A 24,681-nucleotide genomic window follows, 5' to 3' on the forward strand; every position below is an offset into this window, starting at 1 on the left:
TTGTAAATTAAACAGCTAGGTAGATGCTGAGTTAACAATTACTTTAATATTTACTTGTAATGCTTGTTTATTACAATAATCAAGGATTTATTTCATCTCGGAGAGAGAAAATGCTACTTTATTGAAGGTTCCCTGAAAAAAAATTAGTCTTCAGCAACCCAATATATTTCCAGTCCTGTCAGGTATACCAAATACAATTACTGACTATTGTTCTGAATCATCCTCTGCAGAGCCATGAGTCGCTCATCATGCTACATTACTTCAATGCAAGCCTTAAGTTAAGATCCGATTAATCCTGAAATAGCTTGGCTCAGAACCGTTAAATGAAAAACAGGGCTTAAGAATAGAAAACCTTTCATTATCTTTCTCTAAGTCATGTGCATAGATCCCAGTTTATTGCAAATTCTGTAAGACCATCTATAATCAGGTAAATTTAACTGCAGCTTATTTTTCAACTGTAAATCTATTTGGGGAATTCACTAGACTACTTTTGTCTTTTAAGCACACTAAAAATCTTCTTCCTGAACAGTTCATATCTGATTTCCCTATAAAACTAAATGTTTGACAAAAGTTAACATTCAGAAAAATAATTTTCAATTACACATACTGCATATAAAATGTAAGAAAACCCACTGTAGGAGCGTTCAAAGTCAACTGAACTAAGTATTCGGTGAATGTCAACAACAGAATTATGAAAACTACATGTTTTCCTGCATAAATGCCAGCATAATATGCCATATGGGCATATTTTACTGGAATAAATCTGTTTTCTGAAAACATAATACTCAATAAAGTCATTAAAAAAAAAAAAACTGAGAAAGAACAATCTGAGTGACACTTCCCACTCACACATTGAAATTTTTATAGTTTACATCTTACCTGACTTCCAAACTTCTCTGGAACAGCAGTTTTTTAAAATGTTTGACTATGAAGAGGACATTAAAGTAAGAACATTTGAATCCATTATTTTTACAAAAAGACATGAATACAAGCTCTGTTTGTTCATGTTCCTATATAGAAATACAGAAAAAAGGATTTCAGGAAGTCAGTTAGTTCAACCACTTGCATGAATAACCAACAGCTATTCTGTTCTTGAGGACTTTAACAAGGAATTTCTTCGAACTCCCTGGTTAGTCTAGTCTGCCAAGTTTGGGCTCAGTTCTTCAACCAGAGCACAATTACACAGAACTTTTCAAGATGCATATTAGCGAAAGAAAGTGGAACCAAGAAGGACAAGTCAAACAGCCACCTATTCTTAGCTCCCTAGACATCACTGGCAACAATTTGGACCATCATATGCTAAAGTATATCATTGAACAAATAACATATTTAACATAACTCTAAACAGTTGCTGTAATCTTCAGCTGTGTCATATATGATTGTTTGGAATCATTTTCATTATGTGGAGAAAGAGAAACATCAAGCTAAATACATAAAGGTACAAAGCTGTATATGAAAATGCATTTCTTCAGTCATAGCTCTTAGATTCTTTAATTAATGAGCTGAATTATCAATTTTACAGATTCACAATATCATGTAGCCACACAGACAATTTCACTGGAAGCTACAATCAAACCACGTTTTGGAGCTCTGTAAAAGGATGTACATGCCTTAGCACAACTGGTAATGTTCTTCCAGCAGTTTCATCATCAACAACAACAACAAAAAAGGATGAACAATGAGAAAATGGTAAAATACACATATTTAGACATGTATCAACATACTATCTGTGGACTGGCTGTAATATTTTTGATAGGTGGCAAGAACTTATCTTATGACAAAATTTTGACACACATCACCATAGCAGTTTTCTATAGAAGAGCAAACAGTAGCTGGCAGGTACTGAGATGAGAAGGCTTAACTTAAGTCATGAAAAATGTATTCATGAAGGAAATTATACATTCCAAATACATTTTCAGCATACTATTAAAAATATTCATATTAGACTGCTCACTATACCCCCACTCCAAAACATAAATGCAAATTAGCCCCAAATTAATGAAACTTAAAAAGTGGTAAACACTATGTTTTCTGAAATAGGCTGTGTTCTCTGAAGCCCGTCTGACAGAAACAGATTAGGTGAACCCTTACGTAATGGAGCACATAAGCTTTACCATAAAGAGCTGTAGCAGATATGAAAAGCGTCTGGAGCTTTTTCACAAGTTCGGTTATTTGATTCATGCAATGTGAATTTTCTCTGGCAAGAGATACCATTTTGTGCCCTAATTTCTTATTTATGGAGTACCAGTCTTTTCATATACATATTATTAACCATCAGTAATCCACTTTTCTGCAGCTATAGCACATGGATAATTAAGGGAAAATAGCTCCAAGAGATGCAAATATCTAACAAAGATGACCAGGCAATTCTTTAAATTAAAAATATGAAACATTCCCTTTTTAAGCTGAACAAAATGTTTTCTTCAATCTGAAATAACTCTTTTGGAGGAATTCTTGCAATTTCCAGAACTACCAAAAATGTTTCCCCTGAGCACTGAAATGAAAAATCCACTGCTCAGAGCAAGATTAAGTAGCTTAAATGCAAGATACACTGCACCACTGTGATGATAAACCAAAGTGTCTTGTCTTCCCTCTATCCAGGGAAACATTAAGTCTTCATCAGGAAACCATAAAGAACAAGTAACATGAAGTTTGAGGTATCTGTATGCTTGAGGTATCTATATGTCCTTCCACTCTAAAAGAGTAAGAATGGCAATAAAATACTACACAAAACGTTATCAATCACAGGTAGTCTCTACATAGAAACAGTGGGTGAAACCTTAAGCTGTTGTTGAAGAGTACTCACTACAGGGGTAAGGCAAGGCATGAGCACTCCACAGCACTGAAATTTATGAGTTCAGACAAAGGGTGAGGCCCAGAACCATGCCATCAATGAATAAAGACTCCTGGTTTTCCATCCATTTTCTGGTTTTGAATTTCCAATGCTCAGGTTCCAGTAAGTGAACAACAATTACAATTTGAAATCTAGACAGACACAACTGCACAAGTCCCAACCATCCACTGTATCATCTTCCCTGCAGTTGGACCTTCCGCATGGCTACGGAGGGTTCTGTACTGTATACCTTTTCCTCAGAGGGAAAGTCCAGCTCACTCCCTGTCTCAGGTGTCCCCCTACTTTCAGGGATCCTAGCTCCTAGTCCATCCTCACAGCATTTCAGTTTATGCACTCAGATCCAAATATGCCTCAAATCCAAACGTGTCTCATATCCAGAAGTTGTGGACACAAACCTGTGGTGAAGCAACAGACTTCAGAGAACCTTCAGTGAACCCAAGGAGATAAAGCTCCAGCAGCTGCATTCTCAGTGAGATTCAGGTATGCCCTACAAGCGACACAGGTGCTTCACTATCTGCCACCAACTACTTCATCTACCTTGCAGCATCATTCCTGGAGCGGTCCGATGCTGTCTGCCACAAAGCAGATGAGATTTATAGTCAGCCTCAGCTTGGCCTGCCCTTAGGCTACATGGATGGTCAGGGCTTGATTATCAGTACCCTAGATATGTAATATAAATATGTACAATGTAGTCAACTTCAGTCCACTTCCTGATCTGGTCTCAAGGAAAAACATATCATTAGTCTCTTCACATTTTCTTAAATGTCTCATTAAGAGACTGAAACCACTGCTGGTGTGAGAAGGGATGGCTTGACTCTGCTCCACGCCACACTCAGTACAGCAGCGCCACACACATGGTATAGCTGTGGTAAGGCAAGCAGCAGCAGCCACCACCACCTGTGGCACAAGAAGCACAGGGACATCCAGAACTGCAGACTAAACTACTGAGTTCCTGCTAGTTTGCACAGTCACACATTTCTGTGAATTGTGTGTGACATATTCCGTGAAATATTTTTAACAAGAGAAATTATTCTGTGGCAGTGACGCATTTTTCAAATCTGCATGAAGTTGGCTAATGTATTTAAAAAGAACAAAATAATATTGTTTTTATAAATATATTTTCAGATCTCAATGTTTCAGACTTCCCTTGAAACTATTTTTAAAGATAGAAGTCTTGAAAACATGCAAAAACTTTGAAAATTACAATGAAAATGCAAACTATTTTACTGATATTATTTGAACCAAAAACTTAGGTAATTTTAACATAAAAACCCAGTTAAGAAACAGAAGTTTTTTAAATACACAACAAGAAAGAATGAAATCACAACCTAACAGAAAAGGCATGAAGTATACTGGCCCAGCATGCATAACAGCATGTGTGTATATATATACACATCCAACCAATATCCAGAATAATCTGAGAAACTATTAAAGCTCAAATATCATGAAACAACATTCCAAAAGCAAGGAAACTTTAATTCAAGAAAGCAACTATCATACCATCAGTATACCTGACCTTTCTTTACCAACCTTTTTTCAGCCTTGTCTGAACAATCTAGCCAGTGATCTTGATTCAAACCCACACATGGGTGCAGAATAATTATTCAGACACACCCTCCCTATTCATGAAGGCAGAGAAAGCAGTGCCTGCAATCATCCTAATTGCTGCTCACAACAGCCACTTTAACCCATACTCAATCACAACTCTACTATCCCTTTTGATCACTCAGATAAGTGCATATCCCTATTGTGACTGGGAGTAAAAGCAGACAGAGAGTTAAAGACACATGGAGTTAGTATTGCTGCACTCCAATGTATTCAATAACTTTTCATTTTAAAGGATGAGCAGAGACAAGACAAGAGCTTTAGGAAAATGTCATTAGGAAAATGCAAGTGCTTATTAGGAGAACAAAATGATTGCTCCTATGGATACATTATTATCCACACACAATAGTAGGATTCTGCCGTTGATAAGCTATCCAAATTCACAGTAGTAATTCCTGTTTGATATCCTGAAATGCAAATATATCCCTTAACAATATATGTCTATGAGTAAAATTCAAAGAGGATAACAATAGTACACAAATAATTCCAAAATACCAGAAGAAAAATTGTTGCCTTTCAGAAGAATTATAAATATATTTGTAATTTACTGTATGTCTGAATTACTTTGTGAACAGAAAAACTTAAAAGCTTCTTGGAGAAATAGTGGATCTTTAGTAGTGTATGGATCTTTAGTAGTGTAGAGAACATTTTGCTTAACTTTACATTGCATCGCCTCACTGTGATACAGCCTCTGTGAAAAACAGCCACTTATGTAAAAGGCAGTATCTGCTGAAAAGATGTTTCTCCCAGCTTGCAGTAAAAACTCTACATTTTATCACTGGCACCAACAGGCCCTTGATTTCACTTGATGTCCTTAAGGCTTATTAGAGACTTGGAATAATTGAGGAAAAAAAACCCAACCAAACAAATTTAGGAACCACAAAAGCTATATTCCTTATACTGTTTCAAATAGTTAGGGCTAAATCATAAGTTCCTGTACATTTGTTTAGGCACTGAGGGCTAGTTTCAAAAAAACAGATGATGCAGAACTTAGAATTTAGGCGCTCAAGTCCTTGGCAATGATCCTGTTAAAGCTTAACACTTACCAGGCAGGCCACATCCACCATCAGCACCAGACCCAGGGGCTTACAGAGATACACAGGATATTACCAGTGTCAGTGCAGCTCATACAGCTTTCTGGCAAACCAGCTGCTAGAGAAGGATTTGCAAAGGTAGCACTAACTGTGTGTGGTGTCTCTGAAGCAATGCAGCTCCCACTTACAACACTCAGACAGAAAGAAGCCTTAAGAAAAGTAATCAAACCAACATACTACCAAGAAATGACAGACACTTATCCAGAAAAAAAATCTTCCAAGCATCTCACTACTGCATCTCATGAGAGTGATTGAAAAGAACTGAAATGACAGTGAATAGGCTGTGTTTTGTGAACCGTACACCATCAGGACGAAGACAGGTGCAAAAGCATGCTCTTTGTGGATAGTGGGCAAGGAAGACTTTCCACTCTCACATACAAGCTGTGGTACAGAGCCTCTGTGCCTCACTCTGGGCACAAGGCACAAATACACCATGAGAACATACCCATAGACTCACATGAAGTATTACGTAGACAGTGCGATTGCTTGTGGAGTACAACAGTGTTCCCAAGGAAAGGAAGGGAATCACAACCTTGTCCTTAAATTGTACTGTGTTAACAAATGGCTGGCAAAATTTTTATAGTTCATGCAATTCACAGTCCTAGCTTATTGAAATTATTAATAGAAGAGCCCAGAAGACAGTGATAAATCAGCGCTGTCTCCTGGATCTATCATCTATTCTTCAGTGAGTTAGAGTTGTGAAATAAAGTAACTGACAACTGATAATCTTCTCATTGAAAAACTTATTTAATCCAGTCTCAGTAATAGCCATAAACTATTCTCGGTGAGAGTTTTTCCATTGATACCAATATTAATTGTATAAGCAGATCGAGAGCACTAAAAGAAACTAAAAACTTTAAATTCATTCCTGTCATTTAACCCTAGTGTAACACCTCATACCTTTAAATCTTTTGTATTTCTTCCTTTCTGCTTCCCTCCTCATCTTTGCCACCTTGTGCAGACACTGTGTTCTGCAGCAAATTATATGACACTTTATGACACTTTCCCTTTTTGCCATATTTAAATAGCAGCTTCCTGACTTTCTCAAGTCAGTGGAGTGGGTTGTGTGTTCTTCTTTTCCCCTTAGTCTGCATTATGTAACCCTAAAACTATGATTATTTCTGAAACAGAAAAGATAATCACAATTTTGTTTCAAGAGTCCAAGAATTTAAGACCATTTGACTTGCAATCATGTAGTTTTACTCCTGCAAGACATAGAATTCCCCTAAAACTTTCTTGCGACAAACTCACAGTGATCTTTTGGACTAGTATGAGTTGCTATACACCACATCTGCATCCTCCCACGTGCTCTGGCTACTACAAGTTGATGCCTTTCATTATTAAACTTTCAGCCATTTAACAGCAAACCTGATCCACCCTAGAACAGGTATTGCAACAGACATCTGTGACAAGAAGGTATCAAAGACTAACATTCCAAGCTAACCAGAGCTGAAGAAATCTCACATAGCTAACCCATGTGTAAAGCACCACCAGAGAGGTTCAAGAATTACGTTGCATTCAACAGAAACTGCAACTAATTTTGAAAAAAAATATGAAAGCATCTTTGTCTGGTATAGGGACTGAAAGAGCAACTTGAATTCACAGAAAATGAAATAAATCAGCTGTAAATCCCACCAGCCCCTCCCCCTCCCATAAATAAAAAGAAAACATCAACAAGTATAATATCTGTGAAATGAAAAATCATCTGATATGCATAGATTACCTTAGTCCCTACACTTCACTATCCTAATGACAATAGGATAAGACAAAGAAAACAGTCTCATTAGAACAGCTTTGGACTGAGTTAACTAGTATGACTTACAGAATAGAAAGGAATTTCAGCTTCCAAAAAAAGAACCAAATAGCTGTATCATACAATTATCCTCTCAGTGTGCTTGATGAATCATCTTGAAGTATCTTTAGATAAGAACAGTATGCCTACAGAAAATGTTTCCAGAGGAAAAGCATAATATTAACACTGTACCCATATTAATAGTATGTCTCCACTGTTTTATCATTTAACTGCCAGACATAGGATGTGCCAAATCCATTCTTTAAATCTCATAGTTATTTTCAAAACACAATCAAACTGTATTCCTTTTCAAAAATTCACAGATGAATTAGTCTATGAGCATGCCAGACAACCAGATTTCTGGATTTACCGAACAGTCCTAGCTTTCTAATTTAGCGATTAAGTCATTTCTACACTTTTAACTTGGTGCTCTTACACAGATCAAACGTAGTGGTGTGAGCACTCTACTTTAAAATGATACTAACAGATTACTTACATTTTAACAAATTATTATTTATTTTGTTACATTCTACAGGAACAGAGATTACATTTTAAAACTCCAGTCTAGGAAGTGAAATTACGAAGAAACTCTTGTTGCTAGCATACAAAGAATTATGTCTGTTCTGTACTAGTGACAGTTCACAATAAGCATAAAATAACCTAAACATGTACATTGTAGCTGTAATATAGCATTTTCCACAGACTGTATGATATAATATGATTCTTACTATTTCTGGAGATCCATATTTAGCTTTTGCTTAGATTTATGTAGAAAAATGTTCCTTTCAGCCTTTTAAAGAGCATGTTGAGAAATATAGGTTAAACTCTAATTTACACTAATTATAGGTTAAATTCTAATATATACTAAAATAGGCCTTGAGACAGACATAAAAAAAAAGGAAAAAAGTCTGGTTACCTACATTGTTTATGTATTCAGAGAGCAGATCTTGGAGAGCTTGGCGGATAGCATTGCATTCAGCAATGATGCGTTCTCGATGAAAATCACGCGTGCAAGAAGAATCAGCTAGCAAAGCCGCTCCACTGATAATAGCTTCCAGACGTTTCTCTAGTGATGGCCTTATTTTCTCTTCATTCACTACAAGAGGATCCAGGATGATTAAATTCTGGAAAACATTAGGAGTACAAGTAAGAAAAGTCAGGCCAATTAAGTTGCTGCTTTATTTTTTACTTGCATGAACTACAGTGACATTATGCTTCCTAGACTTGCAACTAGCCCTTTCCCATTGAAGTACCCAAAATACTTTTGACCATGGCAGATTCTGTTTTCCCTACCGGGGCTATGCATATAGGTTATTTGCAGACAAAGCCAGGTTCTCTCTGCCATTCAGATCTCACTAGTTCTAAGCCAATATCCATGTTATCAAATCCTACTGGCCTGGACCCAGTGCTAAGACTGCAACAGAGCTTTCCAGCCAGAGCTGGTTCACCCCTAAGCAGCTCACAGAACACGTAGAACAAGATCACATCTACCTGCAGGCCATGTTGACATCTTCTGACTACAACTGCCTTGTTTCTGAGTCCTTCCTCTGTTTCCTACTTTTGCTGCATGAGATTCAAGAATTTCATCCTCTGCTTCAGTCTCTCCTACACCTGTATCTGGCATTTTTTCTTCTACAAGGCATTTCACTTCTGGAAACAGAAATGTTATTTGTCTACCTTTATAAATATGCATGCATTCTTATCACTGCAGTATCTATTTGGTCTATCAGTCTTCACAATATCCTACTCTACAACAAAAAGCTATTAACCCCATTTTATAAGCAAAGAACTGAGGCCCAGACTGCGAGGTTCACAGCCATACAGAAGGTATGTCTTAAAACAGGCAACTGCGTGCCATCTTCCCAAGTTCTCATCCAGCACTGTTTCTCCTCTTCGAGTTTTAGCGCTGCAGTTGTAAAAAAAGTACTTCTTCTTTCAAACTCTTTCCTGTGTCTACACTTCTTGAGGGTCATCTGTCTTCCTTATCCTCCCATACAGTGGGCCTGTCTTGTATATTTACCTTGTAAATTCTTAAAAAGAAGATATGTATCTTATACTAAGCTTGTAATGTCTATGTACAATTATGACACTGTGTACGAGTTTACTACTCAGTAATATTCCATGTTTTATCTAAGTATCTCAGACTAGTGTCTCAGCTTTGTTTGAAAGAGGGGTTCAACACCTCCGAAATTTAGACTTTAAAAGATCAGGAGTACCTCAGGATTTAACACAAGAACAGCAGTGCTAGCTCACAGCTGTGAATGCTAAATCAGATTACATGAGCAGTCTAGTTCTGCTGATTTTTAGTCTAATGCAATCCCACACTGTGGCAGAAAGTCACTGCTGCTACCTTTAACAGGCTGAATATAGGCAAAGATCAAAATAGTAGCTTTTGTTCAACAATTTTTTCAAATGACATAAATATAAGTGTCCTCTTGCTTTTCACTAGCTAGGGTAAACAAAAGCAGACAACCGTTTTGGCATGATAAAATTAATTACATTTGTGTGTCAAGCAAATATTCTAAAGAGAAAGAAAAGGAGAGGTGATATTTTCATGAAGTGTGAAAGTAAGTATATTCGAGCTTCAGCATTTAAAGAAATACAAACTAGTAATTTTTAATCTAACTGAACACCTGAAACGGTGTCATTATGGTCCAGATCACCAAGCCTATATTCCACATAAATCCATTCACCTGTTACATCCATATGTGGTTCCAAGCTTTCAGAAGAAATATTAAACAAGAAAACTATGCCATATACCCTTAAGTGGAATTTAGATCAGGTAAATCATAACTTATTTGTGCTTATCCAGTATGTGCTGGACTACTTTTAAGCTGGAGAATTTTAATTATTTTTTCAATTCAGATTTAATATCACAATTTCAGGTACTGTCTAGCTAAGGCAATTCTAAGAGTAGTGAAAGTGTTCTTAGAACATCATAAGATAAAAGCTTAAACAGCTAGGAAAGGGGACTTCAGTCACCTTGAAATTTTCTTGTTGGTTATTATTAACATTCTCTTACACGTTAGGTATGATTTAGGGACAGGAAGACTTTGTTACATGTTCAATCCTCCCATCTTTTCTGAAATATACAAGAATTGTTTTGAGACAGCTGGGAGATTCTCCAGCAAAACTAGAAAAAAATCAGACTTCATAATCTGAATATTTCCAAAGGAAACCAGTGCAGGATCTTTCTGCATTACTGTGTCGTTCAAATGGAAGCTTGTATTTCCCAATTTGCAGAATCAGTGTAGGTTTCTAAGCATTCCACCTCCACTACTGTTCCATTGCCCTGAAGTCCTCCATCTCATTTAAAAGCACTCTAGTTATGTAAATACCCTCACTTCAGCCCCATGGTTACTACCTATTAACATACATAAAATCAGTGGACAGTGTACCTTCTTAAACAACCTCTGTAAGACCTTCTGGGGCCTAAAGTTCTAGGATTATGTTATGCTTTGTACCAGAAGCTGGGACTACATGAACTGTAGTCCTCAAATTTCCACAGGCAATGACTAGAAAGAAAAGGTACTAGTGAATTTCTGTCTGTCTCCACATTTTCTGTGTTGAATTTTGGGATTTTCATACCACTGCAGAGTATCACAAAAAATCAGGCCAGTGCTACTGCTAGTGCAATTTGCAGTTGTCTATTCTGAGAGACTATAAAAAGTCTAAAACTAAGTTTATGGACTTTTTTCAGCAAATGACAGGATAGACCATTAAAACGGTTTATGAGTCTATGTCAGGTGTTTATGTGCATCCAGCAGATGCAACCTTAGATTAAGTTAAAGTATTAACTATGTATTTCCCAGCTCCTGGATTTTCTCAAACCGATGTTCACCTACACATGCACCTACCATACACATAATATACTGAAAAGGAGTTTATGTGCAAGCAGGAGGGAAAGAGCTTAAATATTTTGAAGATGAAAAACATAGCTATCTGTATATCCATAAAAGCAACATATTAACCCTATCTGTATCTCTTAATTATTTCCTAATTGAAAGATGTAAAAAATAGGTTCATCATGGAAACATTAATCTCACATGAAACTTTGGAACCAAAGCCAAACTGGGATGGAACCATAATTTGCCCACTAGCAAAGACAGAGCAAAAGAAACAGGCAGTCCACTGCTTTCATCCTCTTTTGCAGAAGTTGAGAAGTTGGAGCCACTTAAGGACTACTTGGTAGTTAGAAAAATTCCGACTTTTGCCCTCTCCAAGAAAGAGAGAAGAAAAGCTGAAATTTTGCCACGGCCTGGCAGACCCTGCCATGAAGGCTAAAATCCAAAGAAAAGAAAGAGGGCTTGGACAGAATGAAGATGGCTTGCTCTTCTACTCTGAAATATCTCCATATACCCTGACCTCTTGCTGGCAGTGGATGGAGCCAGACTGGCTCTCCCAGGCAACAGCATAGGAAGTCATTTTGCTTTTGCAAGCAACTTCTTAATTGCCAATGCCTAGAGCCAGGCCTGATAGGAGCAGTAATCCAGCTCTTAATTTTGTGATCAGAAGCCTTCCTACTGCAATTAAAACATTAAGACTCCTGTGTCCTTTTCTATAATAGCTATTTCCACAGAAGGAAGGAAATGTACCTGAAGACACTTTTCTGGAAGGGTGAAGGCAGTAAGAAACCACTTGTTCACAAGGATAACTTAGAGACACATTAAGAGTATTAGTATAGGGCATCCATTTTTTCCTCATTTGTTCTCTTTGCTGAGTTTCCTTACAATAGTGAGATTATGGCTGAATGCAAAGGAAAACTGCACCAATTTACCTAGAGGCAAGCTAAGCTACTACATGTCTCAAACACAATATGCACTGCAGGAAATTAGGGAAATGCAGTACAGGAAATTGTAAGTAAGTGTTAAGAAGTGCCATTAAGGACTCTGAAAGGTAGGGGAAATTAACCCTTTTCAGCTGTCACCTCTCTAAGTAAGAAAGCATAACTTTAAAAGCAGAACCAAAACAGTTCTCAGCAGTAGGAACTGTGTTTTCCTGCATAACAAGTGTTTCATGACTAGGTCTTCATTACTTTGGGTATATCCAAAGATACAGCAAAATTAAAAATGAAAAAGCTTTGACTTTAATAACTAGCGTATTAATACAGATTTGGAAAACTGCATAAAACTACTCATTAATGTTTAAATATTTACCTTTAAAAAATATATAATTAACTTACACCCAATAGATAATTTCAAACTAGTCTTATACATGAAAGACTCGTCCACTATGACTTTCTAAGAATGACAAGGGAAGGCATTCTAAGATAGCCAGTATCCAGAGGTCATTCATTTCTGATGTGGAAGACAGGTTTAGTTGTGTTAAGAGATTGGAAACTCTGTCTCCGGACATTCATTTCTGATGTGGAAGACAGGTTTTATTTGTGTTAAGAGATTGGAAACTCTGTCTCCCTCCTTCACATTACAGTCCTTAACACCAAAGTGTTCTGTGGTACCTCACCTCTGCTGGAGTTGTGCCACTTGGTCACTATTCACTGGAGCAGCAATTTCACTGTTGTGCTCCTATATCTCAAATAAGCACCCTCAACACTAGGCTATACATACAATGTCCATCATAATGTAAAACACACCTCCCAAGTAGAATATTTAAGTGTTACTACAGAAAGAAACAGCTTCATTGATTATGGAAGACTAGGACACACCTGAAGGCTACAGCCAATTAGCCATTTTGCTAGCAAAATGACTGTCTTCAAATCTCAGATGAAACAGGAGTATCAATGTCTTCCTTTAGGAGACAGTATGTAGAAAGTTCATGCAAAGATGGACAAATAGCACTGGCAAAAAAGCTACTACAGTTCAGCTCTAAATAAAAAAGAAATTCTAGGCAATAATAATCAGGAAAATATGACTTAAGATTCTGCCCACAGATTAAATTCTTCAAGCAATTTCATCAAATATTTATGATCAGTACATCTATGCAGAAAAGATGATCCAATTTCCAACCAATCAGAAGACACCAGATATGCAACAAGCAGTTTCACCGTTTTGCTTTAACAGGGCTGAGCTGTGGTTAGCTACCTGAGTTCTTAAACATAAGCAAGCATTTAAAACAGAATTATTAAATCATTATTTTCTCCCTCATTTTTCTTCTGATCTGTGAAAAAGAGGAATCACGGGTATCCAGAAATCTGGTTATATTTCCTGACATTTTGGACTGATTTACAGTGTTTTGACATCTCATATGTGCTTGCTCTGCTAGATAACCATGGTCATTAAAGACCATGTCAGATGAATATGCTGACAGAGAGTCAGGCATGCAAGACCTGTATCATTTTGTGAGAAATCTCTTTACATTCAGAAGATGTAAGACCAGTGAAAGGCATTAGACAACCTGCACCTACATGCTCTTTTAACATAGATCTTAATATGCGATTAAATTTGTAACATTACAATTTTGTATTTATTTATGAATGACATGGTAGTTATATGGAGCCTTTAAGAGGAATTCTTGAGAATCTACTGATTTAAGAGTTAGCTGCTCTAATTTTACTGGTGGTTTCCTCACCTATAAATCTGTAATAACTTTCACGCTGCCAGCACTGGCAAAGGAAGAAAGACGTTGCAAAACATCTAGATACTAGATTGTTGGGTAAGCTCCGTCATACATTTCCACACTAGAAACATTTAATAAGATTTGTTCCCAATAGACTATTTACTACATCAATCTATGTCATGGCACTGTATTTGCAACACGAAGATAGAGCAAAGGTTATTTCAGGTCCTTAGCCAATAGAACTTTCTGTAAAGAAAGAAAAGTGCAACCACCTAATTCATAAAATCATTTTAAGAAGTTAAATGCTCTATAAATTGTCATTTATCTAACTCACACAGCTAAAAACAAATTCAATCCAAAAGAGAATTTTTTCCATTTTGTGATTATCACAATTCTTAAATTTTAAAACAATAACAAATTTAATTACATTTTAAAAAATAAATCATTAAAATGGTACTGCTCACATACAGTCAAGATGAATTCATCTACAGTCAGAAGATGCAATCCTTTTGCCAAATTTTGTTTAAAAAATTTGTAAGTAAAACGGGTAAATAATAGCTCTCATTTAAAGTATATCATTTGTCATTCAGAGTTTCATTGTAACAAATCATATATTACTCTTAAATGTTTCTTTTTTCTTCCATTTATTAAGAAAATAGATTAAAAACTATAATTTTAAAACCCAGTGCGAGAAGCAAGGAAGATGACATGTAATGTGCAATTGTAGCCTGTTCCTTTGAGGGGAAAAAAACTCTCAGACTCAACTTTGAGCATGACCGAGAGGTCTGTTTTGATCAATAAACTGCCACTACAAGATTTGTGTCATATATGGATTTCAATGTATTTCTCTAACCTTTCACGGAAAATTTTAGACAAAATCTATTACCATCAGTCATAACATCAATTCTCCTGAAAATGTATCAACAATATCAGAGTTCCAAGGCTGAATGATGTCTGAGAATTTACAAACAAAAAGACACATATTTGCAAATGTGTTTAGAAACTTTCATTCCTTTTGTAGATCTGGGCCTACATCAGTTACACCAGATGAGGAGCATGGTCTGTAATCTCACCTACAGGAGGTCTTTTACCATTTTTGGCAGGACAATGGAAAATAACACTGGTAAAAGCCAGAGCAGCCATGCAAAAAAGGGAAAGCTCCATACAAAAGCTTACGATCAGGTCAGGAGTAGAGAAAAACTGACTTTCTCCGAGTATTTGGTTAAATAATGGAAGTAGAAATGCGCAATTTGTGAAAACATATTGGTTATGTCACTTTATTTAATGATAAGCAGAAAAACATAATTAGGTTTCTAAATCCTTCAATCATATAAATTACATCATGATCCCAATGACAAGTTTTGGAGTAAAGGACTTCAGCTTGCGTTGTACTAGTTCAAATGCAGTCAAGGTAGCAGTGATCACCATCATCTGATAATCACTGTTATTTGTAAACTAAAGTCATGGATTCTGCCCACTTACTCAAGGATGTGTCTGTCTCCATCATTAGTGACACAATTGGAACTAATTCTTGCCTGCTGTTCGAAGGAAGTCAAATACTGAACATACACGAAGACTTAATTCCAAACTCTTTTGAAGGAAGTGATCCCTCTGAATGAAATAATTTAGATTGGTACTGTTTAGACTAGGACTAAGCAGAGCATTGGTTTCTAATGCCTTTAGGTCCATCACTTATGATAGCAATAGTTAATTTTTTTTTTAAAATTAAATAAACCATTTTTCAAAAAATGTTGCAGTCTCACAGGTTTACAGGTTTACGTACCTCAAGCTCATCAAGTGCACTTCCAAGAGTAGCTGTGTGAGATGTAGGTTGTCCTATTTTATTTCCAACTCCTTGGGAAGCATTAGAAATTACACTGAGAGCATTCTGTATTTCATTGCAAATTGAATCCTTGCTGGCTGTAAGGGACGCAACATCTGAATGTTCCAAACAAGCTGAACATATTGAATGTAGGAGAGAGGAATTTTCCTTTAGGGACGCACGTGCTGCAGCAATTTCATCTCGCTGATTGCTAGATTTCAAATCCTGTCAGCAAAAGAACATGCTGTTTATTTCCAAAAGCACTTCAAAACTTCAAAACTGACAAGTAATGTATAAACAACTTTTTTTCTATCTCTATTCTGTTTAAGGAAACTGAGTTAAATTCATCAAAGATTGTGAAAATAGACTACAACAGTACTTACAATTGAATCATCTTTATCTCAGGAGAAATGAACAAAGTCTGTGTAAAACAACCCCAATTTTATTGTGTCTTATAACCAGCACCATGAACTGTCCACATTTTGCTTGTTTTTAAGCACAGTTTTCCTATGAGAAAACTGGCCTGGAAATTAGCTGTCTTTCCTCCCAGACATGTCTGTTTTCATAAGCAATAGAGAAGGACAGAGGTGCAGACAGGATTAAGCACAGAATTCTGTGATTGTTGCATCTAAACAAATTTTCTGTGTTCGCTTCCCTGCCCCACCAGCATATGTCCGGAGCACGCTGCAGAAAGGAACAGCAGGTCAGGGATGAGAATCCTGTACTCCTGGGAAATGGGAAGCATGGAAGGTTTGGAAATGAAAAAGGTGCTTGTGAGAAGCCGTCTCTGTGAGGTTCCACTGCCTGTTTCTCCTCTCTCCCTGCTATGTACACACCTAAAGTGCTCAGGGATCTTAAGACGCTCATCTTGTTCCTCCCTTCTCCACCCAGATATTCCTGAAACCCTACTGCCTCCTGCCAGCCCAGACAACAAGGGACACACAGCGTGACAGAGCTGCCAAGTCAGATTTAACTGTTTCTAGGAATCAAGCACAGGAGCTGTTATTTGGACAGCTGAAAGTTATGGACTTTGGTGCAATCATACAGTCAACATCAGGATTGTAAGGAACCTCCTGTCTCATTCTATTTTACTCTAGACATTCTCCCCACTCTCCTTCTGCATCTTCTCCCTTTGAAAAAAACCTAGCAGATATTTGCAAAATCATTTGGGTGAAGGAGACAGTTAAATTCAGGGGAAAAATAAAAAAGGAAGGGAAAATAGTACATCAGAACAATAAAAGCCTGTGGCACCAGTTTCAAATGATGAGAAGAGGCACAATGAAGAATGAACAACAAAATGCATACAAAGATGCTCACAGCCTGCTCTAAAGCAAACTGAAGTCTTTCTAATTATTTTCCTTTGCATTGCATCAGACTCTATATGCATTATTTACAAAAGCATCACAGTATCCACTTCTCACTGCATAAAGTTTATAAGTTTATGGCTGAAGAAAAGAACATTCATTATTAATGAACCAGTCCTATGCTTTTAAAATCTCACATGTTGCAAGATATGCATTGGACATAGGATTGCATCTTACTTCCTCAGGCTAACTTGGAAATTTCAGGGATACAGTAAAAAACAAAACAAACCGTGGGGCGGGGAGAGAGGGGGAGAGAGAGGTAGAGTCTTAAACAGAAGCAGACAGTTGTTTCACCAGCTGATCCTCTGAATTAGAAAACTGAGTTATTTTCTTGAGCATATTAATATTTAACATATTTTTACATTTTCCATAAACCAATATATAAATGAATCAACACTGTGCAGGAATGAATTCATTGCCCGGTTGCTCAAATCCAAATACTACTGCACCTCCAACCTTGGTGAAGCATCTGCAATTTATCCAGCGCACTCTCAGCAAAAACGTGTTATTTATTTTTAAACACAGACTCTTGTTTTAATTAGTGAATCTACGTTTCCTACAAATAAATGAAAAGGCAACAGAATGCCCTCTTTTCTCCTGTGCTGCAAGGAAGCGAGAGACCTAGAGTTACAATGATAAGTCGATACAATACTTCAGTCTAGCTAGCGTCTATTCTTAACCATGTCTTACTGTGCTGCATCATGTGCAAACAATCAAACCCAAAAGTCCTTCCAAATTACTTTTTCCCTCTAAAACAGTACTGTCTAACCAGGAGTGAGGGGTTCATAAGAAATCCAAAACTGGCAAGCCAGTAGCACAAAGCCAGTAACACAGCAACTGAAAACATGTCCAGAAACAGTCAAAAAAATTCAATGTGTTAATGTTTTTAAAACACAATGTTTCATTTCACACAATATTGTATACAGTTTCAGAATCATGGTATTGGTAAATTCACCTATAAAGAGCCTCAGTTTTATTCAATAACATTTTTTTTAAAAAAAATAATGCTTAGACCCATGAAATTCATCTCTACTTTGTTGTTCAGTTGTGAGCCTTGGACAGCCCCAAAAGAAGCTGTAGGGCCATTGTTCTTTTCCACGTTGATGAAGAATTAATTCCTCAAGATTTTTCATGTGAACAGGAAGAGACAGTTGATAATCTTAGTCTGATCTTCCGCACAAACAGGCCAAAAAACCCTGCAATTGAGTGATTTCTCTATCCAATCTTTGCATGTGTGGATTATCAGAACAATGTAACTAGTTCTCTGGAGAGGGAAGTTAGTCTCTACAAACAACTTGTTAACCCATAGTCTGTAAACTTTTTCCACTGGAAAGAAAAATACAGAAACTGTCCGATTCCTTTTTTACTTGCCAAAGAGAATATACCACTAGGAAACACGAGAAAGCAACACTGAGAAAGTATACAGTTTCTTTTAATTTATCCTTTGATAGAACATATCACTTCAGAACTACAAGCAGAGTGTTAACATTCTCCTATGAACTATCAAACCATCACAGTTCAAAACAAGTTGATGGGCACTGTGCTAAATTTGAATGATTTGCCCACTTTTTGACAAGTTTCCAAACTGAGACCATAGACTTTTAAAGGTCTGAGCATTCAGTGTGTCAAATCTGGCTGCACTGAAAGTTGGACTCAAATAGGTACTCTGTATGTACTGACCCTTGCCTAAACATACTACACTAACTTTGGCACAGAATGCAACAAGACAACATGTTACTCAAGCGTGCAAAAGAATCATACAGGGAAAAGTATGTACATATAGGATTGAAATATCTGTAAAACATGGCACCAGAACAAAAGGAACAGAACACATAATACGGCCATATTTTTTGTTAGAGAGATTGTTGTAAGTATGGATGGATCATCTTCCACCTGCACAGAGGCAGAAGACAAATAGAACTACAGAGAAGAAATTTTCCAAATCAGTTCTTACTACTACTCTCTTCATACCATAATATCTGAACATTTGCAGTTCATCCAGCTACATTACTGAGCTTTATACTATTTTTCTTTTTCTTCACAGCTTACCACTTCCCTCTTATTTCAACTTCTTTTTAGACTAGTGGACTATTTCCACTGGTCTGGGATGTGTTCTTCCATACTAAGTCAACAACTGAGCTCTAGATATGTTATATGAGACCAGTTTATATCAAAGATAATCCTGTCTCCAGCCACTGCCAATCTAATAGGCCCAGTATAGTATACTTCCCCAGGCTGCTGTCCCAGCCCCCCTGGGACATACTATTATGTCTTCCTCATACCTGGTTGTCCCTGATAAGAATGGAAAATGAATGGATAGTCACAGATTCCCAGCTGTGGATTGCTCCAGCCAAACATGGTCAATGGACAAGAAGACTTTGAATGGAAAACTTGAAAACTAGCTTCACAGTTAAGCTTCGTTTGCACTACTTCAATAAGCAGAAAAAAAAAAACAACAAAAAACCCACCTGTCCTTTATCACACTTAATACATTTAAGGTTTGACAGCACAACACACCAGGAAGCCAGCTTTTGTTCACTGAGTATTTGTATCAGCACAACTCATGGGATCCAGGCATCACTGTGGGTATAAACGACACTGCCGTATTTTGCACCGGGTGCAGTCAAGGTTCACAAAGGCAGCTTCAAATAAAGTGCGCTGCAGTCCCCTAGCTCACTCTTTGCAGAGACAGATGTCATTGAACTGAGTTCTATATCCAAGAAAAACACAGACATACAAACCCCCACAATTTCCTCCTACTATAGGGCTGGAGGACAAAAGCATTGCTTTTTATCACAGCTTAAACTTGGGCTTTAGTGTTCAGCTTTCATTCAAAAGTGACTGCCAAATTGCGTGTATTTGGTGAATCAAAGACAATAACAAAGCTCAAACTCTTCCGAGGGGACTCGTGCACTGTTTATCTGGGTAAGGCTCCAGTTTACATACTTCATAAGTTCTGTGTAGTCTTATTCAGTGGAAGGAAAATATCTCACAGACAAGAAAGTGAAAAAGATCTGGCATTGATACTGACTGCCACACTGCTCTTCAGCTGTGTCAGTTCTTCCATGATAATACTACTTTCACACAGGTTTTAAAGGCTTATACCTGTCAGGGCCCTGAGAGCACTACTGGGCCTCAAAGGCCCTGCCCAGCCGCAGCTGAGGCCTCCATCCACCCCTCACGCTTGGGCCCTGGAGCTCCAGTTCAGCTCACTCTGGGACCTTCAGTCCCTATCTGAGCTATGCCGTAGAAGTGCCAGTCTCCAGCTCAGCCACAGCTGCCCCCCTACCAGGCCATGGGCCCCCCGATCCAAACCTCAGTCCACAGACAGACCTCCTGAGCTCAGTCCTGCCCTGTCACCATGGTGCTTCTGAGCAATCACTGGGCTGTCTCTCACCTGGTCACCCTCACCAGGCCTGACCCTCAACCTGATCCATGGCCTGACTTCCCAGGTTGTCCTCTGACCTGCCTCATCACCACAAACTTTCCTGATGGTCTGGACTCTTGGTTGAACATGGTTACCATCACCTGGCATGCCCAGATCACCTTGATGCAGGGCAGCAGGACAGGGCCCTGGCTGGTGAGGCCCCTGCCTCAGGGAGCAGCCAGCCCTCGCTGCACCCCCATAATACCTTTTCCTAAACAGATAAGCATTTACCATAAATGCAGGGATCACCTGTTATAAACTCTATCATATAGCTGACCCTGCCTACTCTACAAAATGCTAAGTTTACAGAAATTGAACAGCATGACCTAATGGCCCCTTTCCTCCACATCAGGCTTTTAACTATACATCTGAGCTGACTACCTACACAAATGACTGTAACTGTACAAAAGACAGACACACACATTGGGAAAAACACCTGACTTAGGATAATGGCTTTGTTAGCACAAACAAAACATCACTAGATCATAGAGCTGTACTACACTGACCATAAAAGATCACCTTACATGCATTCACAGCAAGTTAAACACCACTGAGAAGGTATGCCAGTAAATTCAGAATAGCACTGAATCAAAGGAATTTGTTTAAATACACCTTTGTGCATTTTTTTATTGACTGAATCAAAATCCTGCCATTACCTTCACCAGTCCCTGTTAGATTTAAGTACTCTAGAAAGCAAATGATTAAATCTTCCAGTGTCATAGAGATGGAAACTCACTGGAAACTCTTCTTAAAAATATCTCATCTGCTCCTTCATAGAGAAAGCATGTATTCCCAAAGCCAGTTTGTTCACATTTTACTTTTTTTTTTTTTAAATACATAGGTTTCCAGAGATTACTCCAGTCCAAACAGGTAGATGAAATAAATTAACACTGTTACACTCCAGAAACGTAAAAATTTTTCCTTTCTCATTTCTCTTCTCTGATAGATAGACAATGCTGAAACACTGACAATCCCCAAAACAACAGTGTTTGCAGGCACCACAAAAGTAAGCCATTTTAAAAGATGTATCTTTTAGATTGACTAGATCTGGAGAAAAAAATAGGAACCTATCTTTACACAGCAGCAACACAGTGTGTATTTGATTGTCAGGAATTCCAAGCTAACTTTCTACTAAAACAGTCTTAACCGGCCTCTAGATTTACTTTTCCTGACCTCAGAAGTCATCAGTAGTTCTTAGTGTCTCGTGCTAAACCATAGTACAGTGTGTATACAGAGTATATATACACCATATATATATATACACACACAAAATATACATACTCTGTATGGCTATAAACTGTAGGCAGAGTGTGTTTGCATCAGCCTTATACATGAATATACAAAATGTGAAGTGTTACAGTACAAAGCCATGTCAATGTCATCATAGGACTAAGCCTTAAGTAATACCCTCTGGCTCTAAGATGACTGCACTGTCTTCAAAAAACCGTAACTTTCAGTCAACTTAGAGCAAGCAGGAAACAAATTTACAGGACTGAGGTTCCCACTAGAAGTGAAGCCTTGCAACTTTCTCTCTGTATCTATACCTATTTACTATTAATCATACTCAAACTGATATATAATACCACAGAAAAGCAAAGCTATCTTATATAAAGTATCAAAAACTGCCCTTGACTGGTTAATATCCCAGCTCTTTTAATTTACTAATGTTTTTCAGGAATTTGCTGTTCAGCTAGGGAAGATACAGTTTCTTTTGTTGACTTTGTTGCATCAAATTGCAACTACTGCACAATATTCTGTCTCATATGCTTCAGCAACTTCTAGCCCAGTTACAGATGATACAGCAACACCTTGCTGTCACTTCTCTATCTATTATTTCAGGATCTGATCCCCACATTTCTAATACCCTGCTCTTTTAACTATCAGTCTCCTACATGAAGTAGCTGATTTTGAAAGGTAGCAAAGCAATTTTTCCCTGTAAGAATTAATGTAAAAATTTTTCTTTAAGTCCAGCAATCCTTTTTCTGCAAACATATACCACTTAATATATTAGCTCACAAAGGTTTTCTCCTAGTCCAGTTATGGTCACATTTGTCATCAATGAGCCTGCCTAGAACTAGAGCAGGAAACATTCATCAGGGAGAGGGCTCTGAAGTCAGGAACCTCTGGAAGGTCTTATCACATCTTGAAGAGAAGGAGATGGCTAACAAAGATGTGAAGGACAGTAAGCAAGGAAAAAGAGAGGGAAGAAATACAACAGAAATATAGATTAATTTAAAGAGAGGAAAACAGGAAACAGATGAGATACAATACAACACAAAAGAGTGAGAGTGAAAAAGTATAAGGAAGATTAAGATGAAGAAATAATGGATGGGAAGGAGTCAGTGATATACCAATCTCACTTGATTCTAAGCACCTGAAAATAGGATAGCCAGTGTAGAAGCACCCAAAAGTAGGGCAGCAGCAGCCTACACTCCTCTTATGTAATTTAATGAGTAAAGCAGTAACCTTTTCTTTGTAAAGAAAAAAATGAGTAAAGCAGCAAATTTTTTCTTTGTTAATATTTCTATCTAAGGAATATCTTCTCTTTATGCTGCTGTCAAATACAGTTTAAAATTTTCAGAAGTCCAGTGTTTTAATGGCATAATTTTCTTTTCCTATCTAAACTTGCTTTGTTTTCAGTGCTTAGTTCTTAACGTGACTTGGAGATCTTTTTCCAGAAAACTAAAGAGCTGGTAGGTGTAACCACTTGTTTCAGAAGTGTGTTGTATCAGTTAGTGTTAGTTTGACCTATGTTGTTTAAAATTCCATCTTACACTTTCAGCTAAATAATCTGCTGGTTAACGTCCACACTTGAGAGAAAAGAGTTCAGAGATTGACACATATTTCTGGCAGTCAAGATAATTTATAATATAATGTAAAGCTTAGTATTAAAGCAACCTATCACAGTTTTCAATAGACAAGGAATTTGTGCATACACGTCTAAGTAAAGTAATACAAGGCAAACAATGCAGAACATGGAGCTTGCAGAAGTAGGAAGTTCAGAAGATATGCCAAAGCCAGACCTAACTTCTTTCATAGGAGTAAAGACACCTAAAAACTGGCATTTGTGAGAAATGACAGATTAAAACTATTCTGTAAACATTCATACAAAAAAAAAATCAAAGTAAAACACATTGAGCAAGACTCAATACAAGATCTTTCATACTGTAGTTATTTCAAAGGTATGGAAAATATAAACATTCATATACAGTACAGTGCACAGAATACAGCTGTCAAAGCTTTCAGGAAATATTTTAGCCTGGAATTTTTTCAATGGAAGATGACTTATTGAAAAATGTGGCAGAAGGACATTTATCCACAATCACTTATTTCTGCAATTTTATTAAATTCTCATGATACCATATGTGATTATTTTTTACTTGCTTCTTTTTTGAGATTTTAAAGTTAGAAGGGATTTGGGGATATTTACTAGATTGAAAACTTGTTTCATTCTCTGCCCTGGTGGTACTAGGCTACTTAGAAACAACTTAAGTAAAACTGTTAGTAGTGGAAGCTCATGTTATACATGGTCCACTAGCATTTTCACTGATACACAGTTTAACAGATACCAAATAGACCTTTCACATTCAGCCTATTCTGGTTTAGCCTTCTTTTTATACACATAATCATGTCAAAATGTATTCCATCTGCTACAAGAGTTCAGGATCTCTTTCGCCAAAAATCAGCTCAAGTTCCCCTAGGTACAAGTTTCTCCTGATCTTGAACAGAGCACAGTTCAATTTTCCTACATTTGATACCTCAATATGAAAGATGTGAAATCATCAACAATAAACAGGTACACGACTCACATCAGGCAGCCTGTTCCAACTGCTATTTTCTCACAGATAATATACTCAACAAATATTCATGGCCCTTGCCCCTATTCTTCTGTCAAACTCCAGTTACAGTGTCCTGGTTTCGGCAGGGATAGAGTTAATTTCCTTCCTAGTAGCTGGTACAGTGCTGTTTTGGATTTAGGATGAGAACAAAGTTGGATGTAAGGAAAAATTTCTTTACTGAAAGAGTGGTTAAACATTGGAACAGGCTGCCCAGGGAAGTGGTTGAGTCCCCATCCCTGGAGGTATTTAAAAGATGAGTAGATGAGGCACTTCAGGGACATGGTTTAGTGGGTGGTGGTGTTGGGTCGACAGTTGGACTCGATGATCTTAGAGGTCTTTTCCAACCTCAATGATTCTATGATTCTATG

The 24,681-nt window shown here is 37.4% G+C and overlaps 1 protein-coding gene across 1 annotated transcript in view; it reads right to left on the reverse strand.

The window, feature by feature from the left end:
* CTNNA3 (catenin alpha 3) overlaps positions 1-24,681 on the reverse strand; it is a 596,807-nt gene that overhangs the window by 437,685 nt on the left and 134,441 nt on the right. Inside the window, exons 6-7 of the mRNA XM_009290520.1 lie at positions 15,645-15,908; positions 8,266-8,469 (exon numbers count right to left, since the gene is read on the reverse strand). Of these exons, the coding sequence (XP_009288795.1) occupies positions 8,266-8,469; positions 15,645-15,908 (468 nt within the window). The remainder of the gene's footprint in view (positions 1-8,265; positions 8,470-15,644; positions 15,909-24,681) is intronic.

Source organism: Aptenodytes forsteri, unplaced genomic scaffold, assembly GCF_000699145.1.
Source record: "Aptenodytes forsteri isolate BGI_AS27 unplaced genomic scaffold, ASM69914v1 Scaffold349, whole genome shotgun sequence".
In the NCBI taxonomy this organism is placed as follows: Eukaryota; Metazoa; Chordata; class Aves; order Sphenisciformes; family Spheniscidae; genus Aptenodytes; species Aptenodytes forsteri.